Source organism: Lampetra fluviatilis, chromosome 46, assembly GCF_964198595.1.
Source record: "Lampetra fluviatilis chromosome 46, kcLamFluv1.1, whole genome shotgun sequence".
NCBI lineage: Eukaryota > Metazoa > Chordata > Hyperoartia > Petromyzontiformes > Petromyzontidae > Lampetra > Lampetra fluviatilis.
The window spans coordinates 4,217,516-4,240,082 of NC_136320.1; the positions used below are offsets into that span (position 1 = coordinate 4,217,516).

General features: G+C 50.5%; 1 protein-coding gene across 5 annotated transcripts in view; it reads right to left on the minus strand.

The window, feature by feature from the left end:
- Positions 1–381: 381 nt before the first annotated feature.
- The window catches only part of LOC144947683 (protein strawberry notch homolog 1-like), a 117,225-nt gene continuing 95,039 nt past the window's right edge, over positions 382–22,567 (minus strand). For 3 of the 5 annotated variants that reach the window (XM_078876957.1, XM_078876960.1, XM_078876956.1), the window contains 8 exons: positions 20,143–20,190; positions 19,829–19,975; positions 17,576–17,670; positions 16,272–16,364; positions 12,630–12,767; positions 11,689–11,765; positions 10,469–10,659; positions 382–9,287 (listed from right to left, as the gene is read on the minus strand). In XM_078876957.1, coding sequence (XP_078733083.1) covers positions 9,127–9,287; positions 10,469–10,659; positions 11,689–11,765; positions 12,630–12,767; positions 16,272–16,364; positions 17,576–17,670; positions 19,829–19,975; positions 20,143–20,190 — 950 coding nt within the window. In that variant the 3' untranslated portion in view covers positions 382–9,126. The remainder of the gene's footprint in view (positions 9,288–10,468; positions 10,660–11,688; positions 11,766–12,629; positions 12,768–16,271; positions 16,365–17,575; positions 17,671–19,828; positions 19,976–20,142; positions 20,191–22,567) is intronic. The other 2 variants (XM_078876958.1, XM_078876959.1) reach the window with 2 other exon arrangements.

Sequence of the window (22,567 nt, forward strand, 5' to 3'; positions counted from 1 at the left end):
GCCGCCTTTGACCGATGCCACGGATGGCCCAGATGTCTGCGACCACTCGGAGCATGCGACACCCACAGCCGGTCGGCGGCACTGAGGCTGCCAGGAGATCTCCCTGGGGGCAAGGGGGCATCGCTCAACTGGAGAGAGATCTGGCAGGAGGCAGGGATGACAGTGCCACGCAGGGCAAGCTGCCACTGGAGGTGCCCTTCGAAAGTTTAAGCAAGAAATATCGTAACGTGCTCTTAGCTGCTGAGGCATATACAGCAAGTGCCCTCTATATGCACTGGGTGATGAATATCATCATTATTGTTTTGTCTATGATTGACCTCTGTAACCGTGACCTTACATTTCTACAACATATCACAAAGCAGTGGGCGGAGGACAATGATGTCAACACATTATCTTTAATAGTATTAAGGCATAAATTTTACAAAGTGCAAGAGAAATTTTAATATTAAAACTATACCCAAGTATGTAACAAACATTACATATATCCCTTAACCGCCCCACGATTCTCGATAGGAATACGTATGAAACCAACACGAAACATTACGTAGACTTTACAGTGTATAGGAATTTACTGTTCTGTCGATACAAATGTATATTCATAGTAATAACTTAAGCTTTGTGATGTCTGCATATTGGAGAAGTGCAAAACACACTAATTGTACTACATTTCAAAAAAAAGGTTTAGTTGATTAAAAATTATAAATACCTTTTCATGAAATACGCGTAACCGACCATCTGTAAAATGTACAGTTAAAACGGGGAGAACCATTTAAGATATATAAACTCTTAACTGGAAATAGATCGCTAAACTTAAACCATAGTACTAAGAAAATTACGGGGAAAACAATACGCGAGATTGTAAATATAAAAAAGCTCTAATTATTAATGCGTTAAGAAATATCTCTCACAACGTGGTAAGGATGTTATTTTTACTTTGCAGAAAAGCTCATTTATAATCCTTTAAACATATCCTTTACAACAATGTTTACGCATTAAACAAAGAACGGTATCGGTAGCGAACTACGCCAACTTAGTCACAAAGGAGCGAATAATTACAGGGGTAAAATAAAGTATAAATGTATACTTTTGCTACCATATACAAAAGTGTAATAAATATGTCGTTATTACAATGTAACTGCATAGAGTTATCAGTGGTACGTCTCAAAACATTAACCGGCGTGACAGCGGCACAGAGCAAACAGCTGATGTGGTGACGGCAAGCCTGCAGTGTGTTTACCCAGCATGCCCCACTGGCGGATTTTCACCTCGGTGTGAGAGATACAGTATCGTCAACCATTCATAGTCTTATTGTGATTCACATTACACAGTCTAATTCCATCCGCGCGTCTCCCCGGACATTGCGCTACCCCCCCCGCCGCCCCAAATGGCATCGAATGGAAGATTTAACTGCTGATCACTGTGTTTGACATTGTTCATTAACCGCGTGACACCGTGGGGGTTAGAGAGTGACCGCGTCGCCAATTCAAATCCTGGTCTGGAGGGTCAAATCAACATCTCGGTGATACAAAAACAAACGAGCACCGCTTTGTGGAACGTCGCCAGTGGTTATTCTATGGACAGCATGGCCTCCCGCCATAGGAATGTAGAATTTCCACCACTGGCTCAGAAACACCAATGGAGTTGAGCGTCAACCCACGTGCGCATTTGAAGAGACAATTTCGTTGTTGTTGCAACAATGACTAAATCAATTACAAATAGTGGAATGGCATGGGATCGTTTGATTGCCAAAGTTGGACAAGCTTTCTTAAATTCAAATCCTCACTCCTCTCTGCGGTCGGCATTCCCAAGTTATACAAATGTACTTCCATATGCAATTATTGCAATATCATATGTACGTTAATTTGATTTCAAAAGATTGCCAATCTTGGAAGATGGAACTAAAGATCAACACCAACATCAGGTCTGACATGCAGCTGGCATTACCGCGTTCCCACAATGTCATACCCACACACGCACGTCACTCGTTTATAGCATTATTGAGCTGAGCGGAATGCGCTGTTAGCGAGCACAGATTGTTCCTGGCACAAGACGTGAGCAAAGGTGGTTTAAGCTAGCACCGTGCCCCAGTGGTTTTTATCTCTGCAACGCTAATGCGTTCTCATTTGAGACAGAGTTGACCTCGGCGGTGCTCAGCATAAGGTCAGATATTACTTGCAACTGATGTATTGCAGCGGTCAGGAATTGAGTTACAATGCGATACAATTTGCAAGCAGTGGGCACAGCAGTCCTAGCACTGCGATGCGATCCTAGCAACTTGGGTTGGATTCCTGACCACCGTGAATAACAGCATCGGCAAGTGTTACCCAGACCTGTCCAAAGCCTCCGTGAGGTTGACTCGTGCTCAAGTGAGAACCGGATTCGGCGAGTGAACATCAGCACCAGTGGGACAGAGATGGCCAAGTGTGGTTCTGGCCACGCCACTCCTCCGTCTGCCACTCCTGCCTTAACAGGTGCTCGCTAACAGCACCTGCCACCATCGTCTATGGGAGTCGGTTAAGGACCTTTGTCACCCATAAAGACAAATTCGTACGTCTTGTTACCCATTTCACCGACGTACCAAGCCCAGGCCAGATGCTGTTATTTGAGATGCTATATTAACACATCGCTATCTGCGTAATTATCAGTCGCATGCCATCAGCGAACAGCTGAACAAAACATTGAGGTGGCACGAAAGGGAATTGAAGGTACAAACAACGTAAAACGGATTGGTCCATTGAGAATGGCCCAGTGAAAGATATTCCATCCTGCAGCTTGAAGCTGTTCCGTAGACTAATAATCCCATTGCACGTGTTGTTTAGTAGGATTTCTGAATTTCCAAAGTTTTAGTCCGTGGGCTCAAGCAAAAATTGGTACCACATAAGGCAGCACAACTTTAGAAGTACCAATGTTTGTTATATGGATAATAAAAGTGAATTATTCGATAACCTCCTTCACACAATTCACTATTTTTGGCCACATTAAGAGATTAGATCCCACTATAGTGATGCCACTTCAAGCGGTACCGACGAATGAGATATCGGATCTGGGGGCTCATGGACTATATCCTGGGATAATGCGTTTTAGTTATTGGGAACTACCGAGACCGCTGAAAGAAGGATGCAATACGTCCCACAGTGGGGCTCGCGTGTTTGACAACGTGCGGTCAGGAACCAAGTTAAAACTGCACTCTAAAACACCCAACACCATGTCGCCCTTTTCCAGTGCAGCAAAACAAAGTCGACAAAACGCGACATCCACACGGTGTGAAACCTGAGCTCGTTTCTAACACATTGAGGGGGGGGGGGGGGTCAAAATACTTGCACCGTGTGAACAGGTTAAGAGAGAAGAATTTTCACGCGCGAACCGACATTTATCCGGCGGGTGAGAATGCAACAGAGCTATGGCGTTGAGGCGTCCCCCCCTTGATCACTGACCAAATATCCGGCAGCAGTAGCAAGAGAAAAGACTTTGCAAGGCTGCATCTCGACAGATAGATAATAATTTAAAATAAAAAAATATTACGCCACACATTTACATGCACGTATTGAAAAGCTTCCATTAAATTCAGTTTTTTTTTTAAAATAGAAAACTTAAATGTGAAATGGTTAAACGGAAAAAGAAAGTTTCCGAGGTTTGTGAATGCTTACACAAATCTAAACGGGATCCTCATATCTTCGACAGGAAATTCTACTTCACAACGATGGCAAATTTACAAACCACACTTGAACAACAATACAAATTTGAAATTGTTACTCGGTCAGAAAAGCCTTCAACTTCCAAATGCCCTTTCCCTTTATAAAACTGGCCCATTTAGAACGTATTAGATTTGTTAAAATGATGTTTTGCTTTTTAGAGATAATCCCTGTCATAGGAATGTGAAATATACACCAAAGGCTGAGGGCCACCAGCGGAAATAAAGTGTTTCGTTATTCAAATTACGGTGGAACCTTGAACTTGTTATCCTAAAATGTATGCAGGTAGTTTGGTCCTTAGTGAGAATTCCCCGTAAATCGTTGGAGAATTCTTTTCATACGCCGGCAATGTTATCGCTCTGGAATTGGGGTTGGGTAGACCGTGCACAGATCACTGTCGGGCTCACAACCTGCCTGGGAACGAGGTGGGCCACAAGGCGACAGCAGAGCAAGAGGGTTGGTGAACAATTTAATTTTTTGGCGAATAGTCTCCTAATTTGAGTGGCATTTATCTGCGTAGCCGTGTGTCTTCCCACTTGCGAAACAGATTTTGTTAGGAACTTATATGGCGAAAAACTGAGTCTACAACGTTTCGTTAAATTAATTCCACATTGTGTTTTTAACGAGCGGATGTTTGTTTGCGGTAAGCTCCAAGCTTTAAGACACAGTGACCCATTTAATAGAAGCTTTCCACTAAAACCAAACGTGCAAAGGGTCCAAATGTCATCATGCCACCGAACGAGCGAACAGGTCGGAGCACGATCATGCACGACCACACCACCCGCCACAAGCTTCGCTCCTACATATTCAGTTGCCTCGGCATCGGACACCCCAAGACATCCACAACAGTTGGGGCCCACATTGGGCCAATGTGGCTGGAACTGTTGATTCCACGTTTACTGGGCCATAAGTCTGAAAGCTCCTGTGGGAATTAATGAGGATCGCCGGCCACTTTTGAGCCGAGGCGAGGGCTGCTCTCTGCGCGGCTACCGAATTGCGAGACAACTCGGACCCCGTAGGTGGGGGCCCCCCTGGCGATCGCGAAGAGCTGCAGGCTGGCCACCACAAAACCCCAACGCAGCGTTCAAAAGTCAGCATCGACAGGTATTGCGCAAACACAACAAAACAGGGGACGAGGGAAAAAGGACCGTGGCCTGACATCGGAGGGGTGGTGCTATTCCGAAGTTACTTTCGTGACACTGCATTGCCAGTGGTACCAAAAAAGCACAAACAACACAACCCACGCTCGTGAGCAACACTGTGGCCTCAAAAGGAACCGGTGTCTACGACTGGTGGCATGTTGGACGCCGGCCCTTCCTGCACTACGCGGAAGGGGCTACTGCCCAAAACATCACCAATTATATACTCTTGCTTTTAAGGCAGTGTTATTTACAGACGTAATTGAGTTTTTCTGCTATTACTAAGGGTGAATGTACAGATAAACGTACATTAAAGCAATGCCAAATTGCATTTCAAAAGATGAACTGTACTCGGTTTAATTTTTTTTAAATTAACTTTTGAAAATCGCAGTGTTTTAACAGAAACGTTGAGAAATCCACAGACATCTGCAGAAAAAGAGAAATCCCATCGTACGGCAGGACATGGCTGGATCCCATTGCCGGCCACTCAGCTCCACACACGGCGAGAGGGACCGCCTGCGACGGTCCCTGCGGCCGTGCTTATCCCGCAGCCCTCCCCCGTGTGTGGGTTTCCGAGCGGCACCGCGCGTTGTGTCCTGCACGTTGTGTCCGGCACGGCGTTCCGCCGACGTTTCTGCCCCAAGTGCCCCAGGGGAAGCTTCTTCAGAAACGCAACGCTGAAGAGGCCCGCCGGCACGCTTGGAGTGATACCTCCGAACTCCGTGTTCAAATAACACGCGGCGCGGCCGGAACCGCATCGGAGATGCAACTTGCCTGATTATGAAAAGGAGCAATGCGTGTGCGGTGAACGACCGGTTTAAGGAGCACAAAAAAAAACGTTATTCCAGGTGGCATTAAAATGTTGGGACGCTGAAGGAATGAGGCTCAGTCTGGCTTACACTTCAAAAACATGCACAAAAATATGAGGACATCATCAAGGACAAGCCACTGCTATCTTTGTCAGGCCACAAGACTTCTCCATCGCCCCCCTCCCACGCCGCCGCCCCTCTCCTACTTAAACATCACCGCACACACTCAAGAAACACAAGGACACAAGGGGACGCTACGGCGCATGTCAAAGGTGAGAGGTCGGCAAGCGCGACCTCTCTCACAGTTCACTCGCAGGACCCTCGTGTGGAACCGGAGGGTAATGCTCGGTTGAAGGTGAAATCCGTGCGTGGGGGTGTTGTCGTCAAACGCCGGCGACCGTGCGAGACAAGGGGGGGGGGGGGCGTGGGGGCACAGCCGTTGTTGGACATCGCGGCTCGTGCGGGAGCTCGCGCGCGGCGAAAGAAAACAGGTTTATTTTTTTCGACATGCAAGGAAAACGAGGAATAGGTGCAAACGTGGTCCCCAATGTTTAAGACAGAGGATAGATTAAAATGTTACGTGGTAGCTAAGCTACAATAAGGTTAAATTAAAGCAGCGGTTTTTATACTAGATTTTTTTTTGGTATAAAAAATTATAATTACAATTTTGGTCAGTTGTTTCAAAACTACTTTTTTTCGTCTGTTGTGATAGAAATTTGGCTTTAAAAAAAATTGTCACGTGCATACATTTTAAATGCTATGTTTAAAACTGCCTTTCCCATAAACACAACTTTCTCTTTAAACGTTATATAATATATATAATGTATGGCTGACTCTATAGAATGAGGTCAAGGCCAAACCAAACCTGACATCAAGGCCCGAGCAAGTTTTTTTAAAAACATTCACACAATGCCACGAAAAAAGTTGGCATCAAGCATCTGTACAACAGTAACCTGAACATTAAAAAAACAACTCTACAAAAATTAAAAATTAACGACAGGGGCATGGCACTACAAGGAAAATAAATATCGTGCAGAGGAATTACATGCCACGGGTGTGGGAATTTTGGTAAAAAATTGTCTCATCGCTGTTATACAAACCAACAATAAATCCCATTTCATTTTGGGGATTCGGCACAAGCACATTGGAGACACGTGCCCCCCCCACCCCCCCCCAATTCATCCGTCGGCATGAGGGGGGCATCTTGCCGTTTCGTTTGGCAGAAGAACCGCGCTCCCCCCCCCCCTCCCCCACTTGTAGATTTTCGACGTGAATATGAAAGTGGCGGTGGTGGCACGCTCTCTGTTTGGGAGGGGGTGGTGGTGGTGGTGGCACCTGACCATGCCTACAATCTCATTTCATCCGAAACGAATGCTCGGAGGGGGAAGATGTCCCGGAGGCCGCACAGACGTCACTTTGACCGCCCACTGCGACCCAGCGTCAACCCGGCACGGGTGGCTGGGCCCACGCGCTGAGCCGGCGCGCGTTGACGATTCGCGCTCGCACGAGTACGGGCCGACAGATCGCACCGGCTAGAAGAGGCTGAACGTCGGGACGAGAAACACACGTACATAGTAAACACACCCAAACCCAGGTGTGAGTTGCGTTGGTATAACTGTAGGATTTCGAATTTTAAAGGACGATTTTGGGCCTTTTTGAGATTTACTAATAATTTCCATAATGTAAGGAAGTCAACGGTGCCATTGTGCCAGCCGGCGTCGCCTGATGCCACGTGACGTGACATTTGGTGGGAGAGTCATAACACACGTCACGACATTTCCCATCACACGCCCTTTAGGTTTGGATCCAAAACTTTTCTTTTCAGAGGCGCAATTCGCGAATTTGTCAGATTAATCCCAAAAAATTGGCAACACACATCTCGAATGTACACATACGTGCAATAAACACACACATGCACACGTAAATACGACCTCCTCTTTAGCCTGACAAGCCACAACGGCAAGCGCTGTGGTGAGCATCTGGTAAGGGCGGCACACGGCTCACGAGGGTGACATGTGATCAACGCCTGGCCGGGCTGCCTTTGTCGCCTGCCAATGTTCATCAACCACACTGTGTGCTCAAGGTAGAGTCGACCGAGGGAGCGGGACCAGGACCGGTTCAGATACCGAATGCCATCAGTGTCTGTCATGACCGGGGGTTGAACCCAGGCTGCCAAGATCATAAACGCAAAGTGTCAGCCGCTGAGACGCACGCACACATCCACAGAGGCGGATGTATTTTGAACTTCTTTCGCACCGTATGCATCCAACCATGCTTATCGGAGGTGCGTAACGCATACGCATACACTCGCCTACATCGATACACACGCACACAAACAACACAGAAGCACATTTTCTGTTCCAGCGGCCGGGCTAAGAAGACAAAGTTAGTGACGCCGTTCCTGAACGTGCAAGTTTTGGGGACTCTTCAGGTCTGACGTTCGCAATCGAGCATAACACACCCCCCCCTCCCTCCCCCTTCTACAACAGGTGGTGGGGTTCTGTTTGGCTTGGCCGATGCTCATTAAAACCATTGTAGGAAAACAACAACAACGACGACGACAACGGGCTTCAGTTTCACGACGGAGACGAGTCGAGGGCATACTGCATTCACACGTCTGGATTGGCAGAGGGAGTTGTGTATCATAAGGCACTTTGGTTCTTTAAAAGTCGAAACCAAATGTAGTCAGAACAGGGGGCGGCGGCAGTGGGGGATGTGGGAGGGAACCTCAAAATACAACTTCCTTCTACAATACTGGAGGTCACGATTGTACACCTCCATGGGGTGTGGGGGGGGGGGCAGGGGAGATGGAGGGAGGGGGGGGGCGCTCGCTCTCCGACCGCCGCAGGCTCCATCGACGCCGACGCTTCGCTTCCCCTCCGACCTCCCACGGCGGAGGAGCCCCTCGACGGGACGAAAACGACGCGGATCCCTCAGCTCCCGGGGGGGGGCCCCCGACGGTGCCACCAACCGGCCCGGAGCACCGACGACACTGGCCGTCCCGACGCCGCCGTTTACAAAATCTGCGGTGCGGCGTTTGTAAAGATTTTTCCGCGGGTGGGCGGGAAAACACGGACTGGATTTCTCTTTTTACCCTTTCCAGAATGTATATACTGAATTTATATACAAACATATATAAATACACACATAAATACTTATATATACACACGCGCGCGCGCACGCGCGGACATGTTTGCATTTACATCTAAATACAACATATATATACGCACACACAGTAAATACTAATATACATGTATACTGCACGTATATATGCACACTGAGGTCACCGCGAAGCGACGGCACCGACGCCGCCACCGCCGCTACGGATACGACGCGGCGAGTCTTACGATGGTTGCCAGTCCACCACCACCACCATCTCACCAACCCTCTCCCGCCGCCACTGCCACCACCTCGACTCCACGCGATACGGCTCGATGTCTGGCTAGTGAGGGTGGTAGGGTGGTGGGGGCTCAGAAGCGGCCGGGTTTAGCCGTTGAGGCCGTCGGGAAAGGTCTCGTCGATGAACAACGCCGATGGGCTGCTGGGGTACGGCACGATGACCGACTCGCGTGCCAGCAGCAGCGCCTGGTCCTGGTTGGCCAGCACCTTCATCACCTTGCTCAGGCAGTTCTCCGGGATTTTGATTCCTGGGGGGGGCGGAAGGGGGAACGGACGGCCGTGGCAGAAGGGGAGGTGGGGATGGGGAGGCGATGATGGTGACGGAGAGAGGGGGGTTACGCGTGGAAAACTTTTTAAAAAGTTGACATTGTTATTATTCTTCTTCTTGGTTCTTTCGGTAAAGTCACGTAGAAGGGAAATAATAAAATAATAAAAATAAAACATAATAAAATAATTCTCACGACATTTCGGCCACAACGCAAGCAGCCGTCCTCAGGTGGAGAGCAGGTCTGTCGAGTAGACAGAGTCTGAATGACGTCGTGAGAATTATTTTATTATGTTTTATTTTTATTATTTTATTATTTACATTCTACGTGACTTTGCCGAAAGAACCAAGAAGATGAATCCCTGCAGTCACTAAAGCTTTACATTGTTATTATTCTTTTAACCCTACATTACATTCCAACATCCATCCGCATGGCCACTGGAAACACCAAAAAGTGAAAGTCAAGAAGGGGCTGGGTTAGTACACTTTAGTTATGTCATACCATTTAGAAAGCCTGACTCGCAAGAAGTCTTCATCGGGACTAACGCTCAGGACGCGTTGGTGAATGCGCCGACCGCGTAACGGTGCGCTTCTCCCATCGCTCAGTGGGCCCTCTCCACCCCTCTGGTTGGTTTTTCACTTTCTGGTGTTTGCAGAACTGCGGTTGGGGCTTTAAGACTCTCAGTTAGTGAGCCGTCATGAGTTCAACTCCCAGCTGGGAGACACCAAGCAACCCGTTGTCCCACGGGGTTGATAACAAAGACGATCACATTGCGCGAAGTCAATAGCAGTTTTTTCCTGCAGCAAGACTTCCACCCGAGCAACGTGAATATTACTACCGCTGGCCGGCACGTCACCGGTTGATGTACGTATGTTGAACTTATTTCGTGCAATACGTCGCAAACCGTGCTAATCGGAGGTGCGGGAGAAGGCCAACAAACTAAACGCAAAAAGAACCCCGATGATGTCCTGCGGAGCTCCAAAAGAACAAGCCGCTCCCGAGCGGGGGACGCTCAGAACCTCGCACGACCGCAAACACCCCCGGGGTGGCAAGAAGACCCCAGCTCCATCTCCGGGGGGGCGTCCACGCAAAACGATGCACCACACGAACGACCCTTTTCCTCCACCCGTGAGCCGCCGGCGGTGGCGGCGCCTCTCACTCACCAACTTGCCGCCGCTTGTCCTTGGTCTGCAGCCGCACGATCTGCATGCTGGTGGAGTTGGTGACCTGCTGGATGGCGTCCTCCACCCCGCGCCACACGCTCAGCAGCGTGCCGCAGAGCACGTGGTGCAGGCACAGGCGGCCGCCGTGCGAGCACGAGCCGAGCGCCGCCACGTTCCGGCAGCGGCCGCTCCTGCGTCGGGGGCGGAAAAAACAACGAGCGGAGCGGCGTTACGAAGATGAGCTCGTCGCACGCCTCCAGATTCGCACGGTTGGCTACGTACACGGTGCCAAAGAGGTTCAACGTACGAACGTGCGTTCGTATTTTTAAATCCTTTATATTAAGTTCGCTTGCTTGCTTGCGTGCTTGCGTGCTTAGGACCGTGCAAATCTTTCGCTCGTTTTTTAACCCACTTCCCGTGATCCAATCGAGCTGACATTTTCCACACAGACTCGTTGTGCCAGACAATTAATGTTCGTGAAAAAAAATTCCCAAAATTTTACACTTTTTAGGCAAAAAAAATATTTTACATATATTAAAATAGAACTCATTCATCGCTTTGGCTGAACGTCACAGTATAAGAGCCCAGAGCGTAACCACTCCACAGGCCGTGGCGGAGTAGCGCAGTTGGTAGCGCCCTCGCTTCCCATGCCAAAGGTCGCGGGATCGATCCCCGCGTCCTCCACAGGCGAATATATTTTTAAATCCTTTATATTAAGTTCGCTGCCACGCATATAAAGGATTTATAGTGAAAAACTTTGTTTTTACGGGTTATACTTATTTGTTCTCAACGCAGCAGGGAACACTGGGTGATAACTGCAGCCGCCACACGTTTGGGATTTTCTCTAGGTATTCCGGTTTTCTCCCACTCGTCAATTGGCCGATAAACACCTCAATACACAGAGGACCGCAGGGCTTGGGCAATTGCTGGTAGCGCCGGCTCCTCACCGCGTGGCTGCTGCTGCCTTCCCGCTCACCTGTAATCCCGCCTCCAAGTCGTTCTCTCTCTCACTCTACCAGAGCGAGCAGACGCTGTGCGGTGCCCCTTTACAAGTTGAAATTATTATTATGATAATCTTAGACTTCTCTGGCCACCACTCCCCTCCCATCGCGAGATGTAAGAGGAATGAACTGGTAGAGGTACGCGATCGAGGTTACCCACACTTTGCCCCACCACGATCATGAGAAATCCCCTCCCACCGTCCCCTTCTTTCCACTGACCAGAAGGCGTGGCTGCAACTGTCGAACGACCAGTCGTACTGGTACTTCCATACATCCTCCGCCTCCTCTTCCGTGACCTGAAGGGGGAGATTGGAATTGCGCCGAGTGAGGAGAAATGCTTCCCCTGTGCCGTTTTCACCGCAGCCAAGAACCACTCAGGAATAAGTAATGTAATAACGCACGTGCAGCACCGCACATTCAATTGTTTGCATTTTTCCAAACATGGTTGCGAGCGCATTAGCTGTGTCCGCCTGTCCATCTGTCGCGGGGAATACCCCCACAATAACTCGTGTAAAGCCGATTCACTACGAACACAATTATGATGTATTTTATATTGCTATCAGAAACTTAGCCCGATAGAAAACCGGCCAAATTTAACAGAGTTTCCCAAAACTGGGCATCAAAAAAACTGCCGCTGCGAGGATTTTCCTGGCAGGCCAAGGCGATGGCGTCACACGTCGAGGGCAATGTGGCCGCAGAACTTAGGAATGTAACATTATCATTAACAGTGCTTCAGAATTAACATCGGGCGTGCGAGTAACATTGCTCCCACGTGGTCTGCGCCCTCCTTTAAATAAGAGCGCGCAGAGCGTAACATCGGACGTCGTGTCTAACATCGCGCGGCACGACCTAAAAACTAAATATATATTTTTTTTACCAGGTAAGGCCTACTGAGCTGTATAGCTTTTTCAGAAGCGACCTGGCCACAAATGATAGCTCAATGAAGTGGCTTATCACGTGGGAATTTCTAGTAACCAAACACTCTAAATGCACGTTCATTATAAATGGAGGGAAAAACCAGACGGCCCGGTGGAAAGCTCCACGCGACCACAGGGAGAGAGACACGCAAATTCCAAATACACAGGCGTCAGGAGTCGGGATCGAACCCACGACCTCCTGCATACTCGGCGAGGGAGATAACATCTCCCAGCCACCGCTACCTTGTCGTATTTTCTGCTGAGGTCACGGAGCTCCTCCTGGTGACGCTGCTTCCCCGTGTTTGGTCGGTAAATGGCGAACAGCTTCTTCTCCTTGTCAAACTCCTCGGCGAGTATCGCCATCTGCCGGCCCGAGCGCATCTGTGGATCCACCGACGAGAGTGGGGAGGGCGTCACAACAAATCCCTTAACCTCCCCCCCCCGCCCCCATCGACGTTGTGAGGGTGGCCGACCAGTCGCGCAAGGGTGGAACGTCTCAGTCAGAATATTTATTCAATCTGGAGAAATCCGATGAGCTATAACGATTTTTTTTCACAGGGCGGGTCAGAACGGTACACAACAAACAATAATACAACCACGATAGGAGTGCAAAGTGTAGGAATGGTAAACAAAATCACTTAAGCAAATATACAAAAAAAATGTAGTTTACCAGGTAAGGCACACTGAGCAATTAGCAAATTTTTCAGAGGCGACAAATTGGCCACAAGTGATAGCTCAACAAAGTGGCTTATCATGTGGAAATATACAGCAGCAAAACAATCTACATAATCTAAAGGCAGGTTTATAGAGGGGACACGTGGGGAGAGCGCCGAGCGAAAGCTACAGACAGGGACGAGTGGAGGCAGCGGGCAGCCCGAGGCGTCAGTGACGCAAGACGGACCCGAGTGTGAAGTACTGATGTTACATATGTATAACTTCTTTCGCACCGTACGTAGCCAACCATGCTAATCGGGGGTGTGGAATGAAATGCATTTCGATTGTTTTTTGCTAAATCGCAACAGGTGGTGAGCGATGGTTTGGGTGCTCAATTGGCAGCTGGAAAAGCCATGAGGTCATTTGTTTTCATTGGAGAATAATTCCAAAAACAACGAAACTAAAGGGGCGAAATGACTGTGGGCAGTTCGGCTAAACAGCCAACGCGCACGCATCGTACTGCAATGCCTAAAATTAGATCACACTGCCGCTATTTCTGCCATTAGACACGTGACGTGTTTGTAGAAATTAATGTTAATATTTAACGAAATCTAATTACGTCACTTTGAAAACGCCATCTATAGAGGGGTTACACGCAGTGCCGGATTAAGCTAGTGCAGGGCCTGTAGCATATGTTAAAGAAGCCCTAAATAAAAAATAAATATCAAAATACAAATTGTTCACTTGCATAGTAAAGTAATTGCATTTGCTATACAGCCAGATAATACGACTAATCGCTAACCTTAAACACCCAGTGGTTCATCAAAGTTGAAGGTAGTCTAGTAATAGAGCAAGTGCAGAATCACTAAACCAGAATTGATAGCTTGAAAGCATTTAGCGCGGGGCCCTTGAAAGTGCGGGGCCAGTAGCATATGTAGCTACTTTTGCTCCTAGGATAATCCGGCACTGGTTACACATTACAATGCTCCCAAAAAAGTTACGTGATTGGTGAACGGAGACTGAAACTCGTCTCAAGAAGTCTGGTTTCCCACCACTGGATGGCGAGAGAAGAGACTTTGAAAGGACCCTCGATTTGTTTCGCGCGCAGACACCGGGCGGTGCGAACCCGTGGTCCCTTCGTGCCAAATTCGTTGCACGTTTCAGAGCCCTCACAGCCGGTGTCTCCACTCCGTTCAACGATTCTCCACGCGGACAATGGGAAGAAAGAAAAAAGCGAGCAGGCGCTTGTCACCATTGGTAGCCCATAGACAAACGGTGGAAATTCCACGTTCACATGGCAATGGCTAGTTACGCCACCAGAGTGACTGCTGCTGACTTCGCACGTATGTTGTTGACTTCATTGTTTCATGGAGGAATGAAGGGCTGAGTGGACCCTTCATTCAGGAGCAGTGAAGGGCTGAGTGGACCCTTCATTCAGGAGCAGTGAAGGGCTGAGTGGACCCTTCATTCAGAAGGAGTGAAGGGCTGAGTGGACCCTTCATTCAGGAGCAGTGAAGGGCTGAGTGGACCCTTCATTCAGGAACAATGAAGGGCTGAGTGGACCCTTCATTCAGGAGGAGTGAAGGGCTGAGTGGACCCTTCATTTAGGAGCAGTGAAGGGCTGAGTGGACCCTTCATTCAGAAGGAGTGAAGGGCTGAGTGGACCCTTCATTCAGGAGCAGTGAAGGGCTGAGTGGACCCTTCATTCAGAAGGAGTGAAGGGCTGAGTGGACCCTTCATTCAGGAGCAGTGAAGGGCTGAGTGGACCCTTCATTCAGAAGGAGTGAAGGGCTGAGTGGACCCTTCATTCAGGAGCAGTGAAGGGCTGAGTGGACCCTTCATTCAGGAGCAGTGAAGGGCTGAGTGGGCCCTTCATTCAGGAGCAGTGAAGGGCTGAGTGGACCCTTCATTCAGGAGCAGTGAAGGGCTGAGTGGGCCCTTCCTTCAGGAGCAGTGAAGGGCTGAGTGGACCCTTCATTCAGGAGCAGTGAAGGGCTGAGTGGACCCTTCATTCAGGAGCAGTGAAGGGCTGAGTGGGCCCTTCATTCAGGAGCAGTGAAGGGCTGAGTGGACCATTCATTCAGAAGCAGTGAAGGGCTGAGTGGACCCTTCATTCAGGAACAGTGAAGGGCTGAGTGGACCCTTCAACCAGGAGCAGTGAAGGGCTGAGTGGACCCTTCAACCAGGAGCAGTGAAGGGCTGAGTGGACCCTTCATTCAGGAGGGGTGGAGGGCTGAGATGCCTACGCGTGAGACAAATCGAGGGGTCCCTCAAAGTATTCCATCGCCATCCGGTGTTGGAAGACCAGACCTGAGTGGACCCTTCATTGAGCAGGACCGAGTCAAACTGAGTGGGGAAGGAGGACATGGGGGTTTTCTTGATTGCAGGTGACGCGTTCGAACCACAGCAACCACGTGACTGCTTACACATCTAACATTAATTATCAGGCCTCACGATGTCAAGTGCCATCTCCAGATTTCACTATCCAAACGTATACATTTGTAAATTACAAATGTATACGTTTGGTTATTTGTGCTTGCGCACCACTGCCAACAGCAGCAGTGTCATCGTGATCAAATAATTCAAATACGTTTATGGTCAAACTCCATGGTAACATAATTACAGCCCGGTACAAATAATCTGATCATTGTATAAATTAGCACAAGCTACACTTGGGACCTTCCATAGTTTATAATACTACTGGTGCAAAGCCCAGGAGTCCATTCATCGGTGTCTGCTAACCCTTTCCCGTTTCGAGTTGCAGGGTGGGTGCCCCGTTCACCGCTTAATCTTGGAACGCACAAAGCGGGTCGGAGATGATTTTGTTTAGAGAGGCATCGCTATCGCTACTCACCGCTCACCGCAGAGAACCATAGCGACACGACTGCCACTCCATTGGAACCTCATTTGCCAGTAAAAAATATGATAATTGTTTTTTTTACCCTTCTATCTGGCATTATGACTGCAGGTATTGTGGTCTATGTAAACATGACTCCTTGTAAAAAAGGTGTCAGTTTTGTTGCCAGATAGAAGGGTAAAAAAACAATTATCACGACTGCCACTCTACGCCAGCTGGTGCCAAACTGCGCCACACGCCCCTCCCGCATGGCCTTGCAGGAGCCTCGGTACGGATAAAGTTATTTTATTTCAGTCTTTCTCCCATCATCGGAAGAAAAAGTGATAACGTACACACGTGTACGAAGCGGTTCAGACTCAAACCCCTGGATTTACCAGTTTCATGACGTAGAATCCGTCGTTCAGTCCAGTCATCTTTTTGCTCCTTTCCAACGCGTCGTTCCAGCTAATTCCTCGGTCGACCTTCACCTGCACGCGGAAAGGGGGGGGGGGGGGTAAATGCAAGCAGCAGGTGAGACTCGATCGCAATGCCGCGCAAATGCTCTCCGCCTAGCGGCCATCCAACGCATGGCGCAAATCATTCCTATGCCACGCGTGGCGCTGGGTCCACCTCTCGTGTAAGGTGAAAGGGTAATGCGTAGCCATTCAACACCTTCACTCGCGTCACCGCCGGCAGAAAGGCCTCTACTAGAGGGAGATCCAGAGGGCTACAGAGAGCCCCCTCTGGAGGGGATTTCGGTCTACCCTTCCGCACTGGTTAGATGTCTTGGAAGAGGTGGGCGTACCCACATTTAACCCCACCACACGTGACCTGCCAACCGCCAAAGGGCTGCGGTGCGCCGATGCATACCGCCGGGCGGGCAGAGGCACGGGGATTTAATAGAGTTGCCCGTTGTTTCAACTATCGCTTCGACGTATCAAACGGGCACCCTCAGGATTGCAAGCCCCCGGCGTGCTGCACCACCACTGCGGCAGCGTCCCATCCGCAGCGCTGCCCCCAAATTCAACGCGAGGACTCGTCGACAGAACACAATGGGAGATTCGTTTCACTAACGGCGATCTTAATCCTGCCTCTTGCGTCTCGCCGTCGCCCTGCCGCCTCTCGGAGAGTTTCTCGCATCGTCCGCCGAGCCATGAGGCTGCGCAATGGCGCTTTGGGGGTCTTCCCATCCCTAACGCTGCACGCGGCACAACTCTGAAATTAAATCGGCCTCCTCTCTCTGCACGCACTGTTATAACCTGCGGTCTTTTAAGTGTGAAATCAGTCGCTCATCACTGTCAGAAGCGCATGAGCGATGGAGATTATGTTCACCACGGTCTCAACCTTGGCAACTTCAAGTAAAAAACATTCGCCGATAAAATTCCTCTTCTCAAGTGAGCTAATTGAGCTGTGAAGGTGAAAGTATTTATAGAAGCATTACATAACGAGCGGAGGTGACGGTTCTTGTCGACAATGGACGGAATCGTGATGGTCATCATGATGAATGCCGAAGCGTGACGACTAAAGTAGTACGACAACAATGTGATGACGATGGCGGTACAGACGATGACCGAATATGACGACACTGATAATCATGACACCGACAATGGAGACCGCGTTGATGCTGCTGCTGCGGCAATGCCTTCCCCGTCTCTCTACGCACGACGCGACTCGCGCCGTGACCCCCACGTGACCTTACCGTGTAGAGCACCACCTGCCCACTGCCCATGGACGAGGGGATCTTGAACGTGTGCTTCTTCTCCTCGTTGATCTCCTCCACGCCGGGCGCGAGGTCTGCGTGGCGCAAAGGGTGGACAGGAACCACACTGCAAATTCCTTACACGCCAATCTTTTCTTCTTGAGATTTCTTCCACCTTTGATCAGCCCACTCGTCTTTCCACTCTCTCCGACCTCGGCATCTCTGGAACTCCCCTCTCGCACTTCCTCAGTCTCCTTCAACCGCCCCGTATCCCCTCCCTCCCCTCCCCTCCTCTCAGTGTCGATGTTCTGCAGGGGTCGGATGTGGGTCCCGTACTATTCTCTCTCTCGATATTTCGCCTCTTGAATCTATTTTCACCTCTTTCCTCATCATTCCTTTGCCGACGACACACAAATCTTAATCTCCTTTCCGTCTTACTCCCTGACTTTTCCTCTCGCATCTCCTCCTCCTGCCTGGCTGCCATCCAATCCTGGATTGTGCTTCTCTCAATCCATCCAAAACATCATTCATTTTCTTTCCGGCCTCTCCGTCTCCTCCTCCTGTTTCCACCACCTCCTTCCATTCCCTCTCTCTCTCTCTCCCTCACTCCTGCTTCCTCTGCCCTCAATCTTTGTGTCCCCTTTGACTCTTCCCTCACTTACGCCCCAAACCAGATCTCCAAACTCCCGATTCATGCTCTAATCTTTACCCGGCCTGGACTACTGCAATTGTCTTCTACTCGGTCTCTCTGCCTCTGCTCTCACTCCCCTCCAACAAACTCAAAATGCTTCCGCGCGGGTCATTTTCAATCTCCCATTTAACTCTCAAACTTCGCCTCTCCTCCGTCAACTCCACTGGCTTCCCATTCGCTGCACCGCTGGCTATTCAAATACCTCGTCTTTAAATCTCTTCATGGCCTTGCCCTACCTCACCTCGCCTCTCTCATCTCCTTCCATGTCCCCCTTCACCTCGTCCTTTTCGTTCCCAATCTTCTCTCTCCCTGTCCCTCCCCTCCCTGTGCCCAATCCCATTTCCGTTCCTTCTCCATCCTTGAATCCCTCCACTGGAATCAACTTCCCCTGTACATTGAGACAGTCCCCCTCCTAAACCTCCTTCTGTTCCTCTCTTAAAGCGCACCTCTTCTCCGTTGCCCATTCTCTTCCTCTTCTCTCCCCTCACCCCTCCACTCCTTCCCATCCCTCCCCTCCCCTTTCGTGATCCCTTAATTACCCCTCTATTGCTACCGTCACTCATTCCTCAATCTCCGCACGCCCCCTGCCATCTAAATCATTCTTCTGTCACCGTTTTTTTTTTTCCAAACTACGTCAAGCGCTCTATAAATATGATATTAAATTAGACATTGTATTTGGGTTTTTTTTTTTTAGGTGTGAGGGGGGAAAAACGTAGAACCCATGGGAAAGGCACGCAGAACTGGGGGAGAATGTACACACCATGCATGCAGAAAGGCACACCCAGAGGAGACACTTTTGTGGCGCGGTTCAGAGCCGCCAATCCACAATCAGCAAATGGAACTGCTTCCAAGTCCGAATTTGTATCCCAGTTGTGTGATCAGTGTCACGCCAGGAGTATTCGTCTGCCAGTAAGGGGAAGGGGGGGGGGGGTCGGCGATTGGTGCCGTGTAAAATTTCCAACTGAGCAATTTGCGGTGTGACAGTCAAATTTTTAATGCGACGTGGCCACACGATGGGCCGCACTTCCAAATGACGTCGGGGGAATCTTCAACGTCACCTTTGAAGCGGACGGTGGAGCGTAGAATTATTACGGTCAATAAAACACGCCGCAGTAATTGTGATATGAAACGTGCATTTAGAGTAACTGGCTGCTATAAATGTCCACATGTTAAGCCACTCCATCGCCAGGTCGCTTTTGAAAAAGAGCTCAGTGGGCGTGACCCGGTAAAGTAAAGAATCGTAAGAAATCTAAATTGGGTGCCCTGACCACAGCCCAGGGTTGTACATATGTATGTAGAACTTCTTTCGTACCGATGTTGTCAACTACCTCGCCTGGTATGCAGGAGATCGTGGGTTTGATCCCGACCGTGATGCCTGTTGCATTATTGGAGTTTGCATGTTCTCTCCCCAGGACCTCTGGTTTTCCCTGCTGCTATAAATTCCCACGTGATAAGCCACTTGGTTGAGCTATCATTTGCGGCCCAGTGGAGGCCTTATCTGGTGACATAAAAACACTGCAGTTGAGTTTAACATCGCAACACGTGACAGTGGGGGGCCTTACCCAATATCCCCATGTCGTACTTCCCCTCCTTCTTGGCCGCGTCGATGGTGACCTCGAACGTTTCGATGAAGTACTGGAAGATGGCGTTCTGCTTCGTCACCTCCATGCCCAGAATCCGGTTGAGGAACTTTGCAAGGCCCAGCTCTGCTTTGTTTCACAGTGGACGCGGGCGGAAACAGCAAAACAATAATACACGCACGTTTCAACGCGCCGCGCGATCCTCACCGCATCTTCAAATCTGTCAAGAAGGGGGGGGGAGGGGGTACTAGTTGAAGAAGAGCTACAAAGGAAAGTAGGAGCAGACCCAAAAGTACCTTGATTCGGTCCCAACTGCACGCCATTGTGCGAGTACTGGTTCATGCCTGCATGAGAGAGGGGCGAAGGCACTGCATCAGCATTGCCACTCGGAGGAAACTGCAGTAGGGGGGGATGACGGAGGAGTGAAAACTCGGTTTCGCGACCGTCGCCGTTTCCGCCGGTAAAAAGTCAAAGCCTCTCGCTCGAGATGAATGAAGGAAACATTCAGCATCATCAGCGCCATCATCGTCATCATCATCCCTGCCGCCACCATCATCGCCAGAGGCAACGAGAAATGCGGAGTCTTTATTTAATGACTTTAGGGTGATTATGGGGCCAAAATGAATGACTCAATGATATCCTACTGCACTTTACCCCCAAGCACATTGCGGAGAGTGACTCTACTTACTCACCCAGTAGGACAGCGCCTCTACTGACTCACCCACAGGGACAGAGTCTCCACTGACTCACCCACAGGGACAGAGTCTCCACTGACTCACCCACAGGGACAGTCTCTACTGACTCACCCACAGGGACAGAGTCTCCACTGACTCACCCACAGGGGACAGCGTCTTTACTGACTCACCCACAGGGACAGAGTCTCCACTGACTCACCCACAGGGACAGCGTCTCTACTGACTCACCCACAGGGACAGCGTCTTTACTGACTCACCCACAGGGACAGAGTCTCCACTGACTCACCCACAGGGGACAGAGTCTCCACTGACTCACCCACAGGGGACAGAGTCTCCACTGACTCACCCACAGGGACAGCGTCTCTACTGACTCACCCACAGGGGACAGAGTCTCCACTGACTCACCCACAGGGACAGCGTCTCCACTGACTCACCCACAGGGGACTGCGTCTCCACTGACTCACCCACAGGGACAGCGTCTCCACTGACTCACCCACAGGGGGCAGAGTCTCCACTGACTCACCCACAGGGACAGCGTCTCTACTGACTCACCCACAGGGGGCAGAGTCTCCACTGACTCACCCACAGGGACAGCGTCTCTACTGACTCACCCACAGGGACAGCGTCTCCACTGACTCACCCACAGGGGACAGCATCTCCACTGACTCACCCACAGGGGACAGCATCTCCACTGACTCACCCACAGGGGACAGCGTCTCCACTGACTCACCCACAGGGGACAGCGTCTCCACTGACTCACCCACAGGGGACAGCGTCTCCACTGACTCACCCACAGGGGACAGCGTCTCCACTGACTCACCCACAGGGACAGCGTCTCTACTGACTCACCCACAGGGGACAGCGTCTCCACTGACTCACCCACAGGGGACAGCGTCTCCACTGACTCACCCACAAGGACAGCGTCTCCACTGACTCACCCACAGGGACAGCGTCTCCACTGACTCACCCACAGGGGACAGCGTCTCCACTGACTCACCCACAGGGGACAGCGTCTCCACTGACTCACCCACAGGGGACAGCATCTCCACTGACTCACCCACAGGGACAGCGTCTCCACTGACTCACCCACAGGGGACAGCGTCTCTACTGACTCACCCACAGGGGACAGCGTCTCCACTGACTCACCCACAGGGACAGCGTCTCCACTGACTCACCCACAGGGACAGCGTCTCCACTGACGCACCCACAGGGACAGCGTCTCCACTGACTCACCCACAGGGGACAGCGTCTCCACTGACTCACCCACAGGGACAGCGTCTCTACTGACTCACCCACAGGGGACAGCGTCTCCACTGACTCACCCACAAGGACAGCGTCTCCACTGACTCACCCACAGGGACAGCGTCTCCACTGACTCACCCACAGGGGACAGCGTCTCCACTGACTCACCCACAGGGGACAGCATCTCCACTGACTCACCCACAGGGACAGCGTCTCCACTGACTCACCCACAGGGGACAGCGTCTCTACTGACTCACCCACAGGGGACAGCATCTCCACTGACTCACCCACAGGGACAGCGTCTCCACTGACTCACCCACAGGGACAGCGTCTCCACTGACTCACCCACAGGGACAGCGTCTCCACTGACTCACCCACAGGGGACAGCGTCTCCACTGACTCACCCACAGGGACAGCGTCTCTACTGACTCACCCACAGGGGACAGCGTCTCCACTGACTCACCCACAGGGACAGCGTCTCCACTGACTCACCCACAGGGACAGCGTCTCCACTGACTCACCCACAGGGACAGTGTCTCTACTGACTCACCCACAGGGACAGAGTCTCCACTGACTCACCCACAAGGGACAGCGTCTCTACCGACTCACCCACAGGGACAGAGTCTGTACTGACTCACCCACAGGGGACAGCGTCTCTACTGACTCACCCACAGGGACAGAATCTCCACTGACTCACCCACAGGGACAGCGTCTCTACTGACTTACCCACAGGGACAGCGTCTCCACTGACTCACCCACAGGGACAGAGTCTCCACTGACTCAC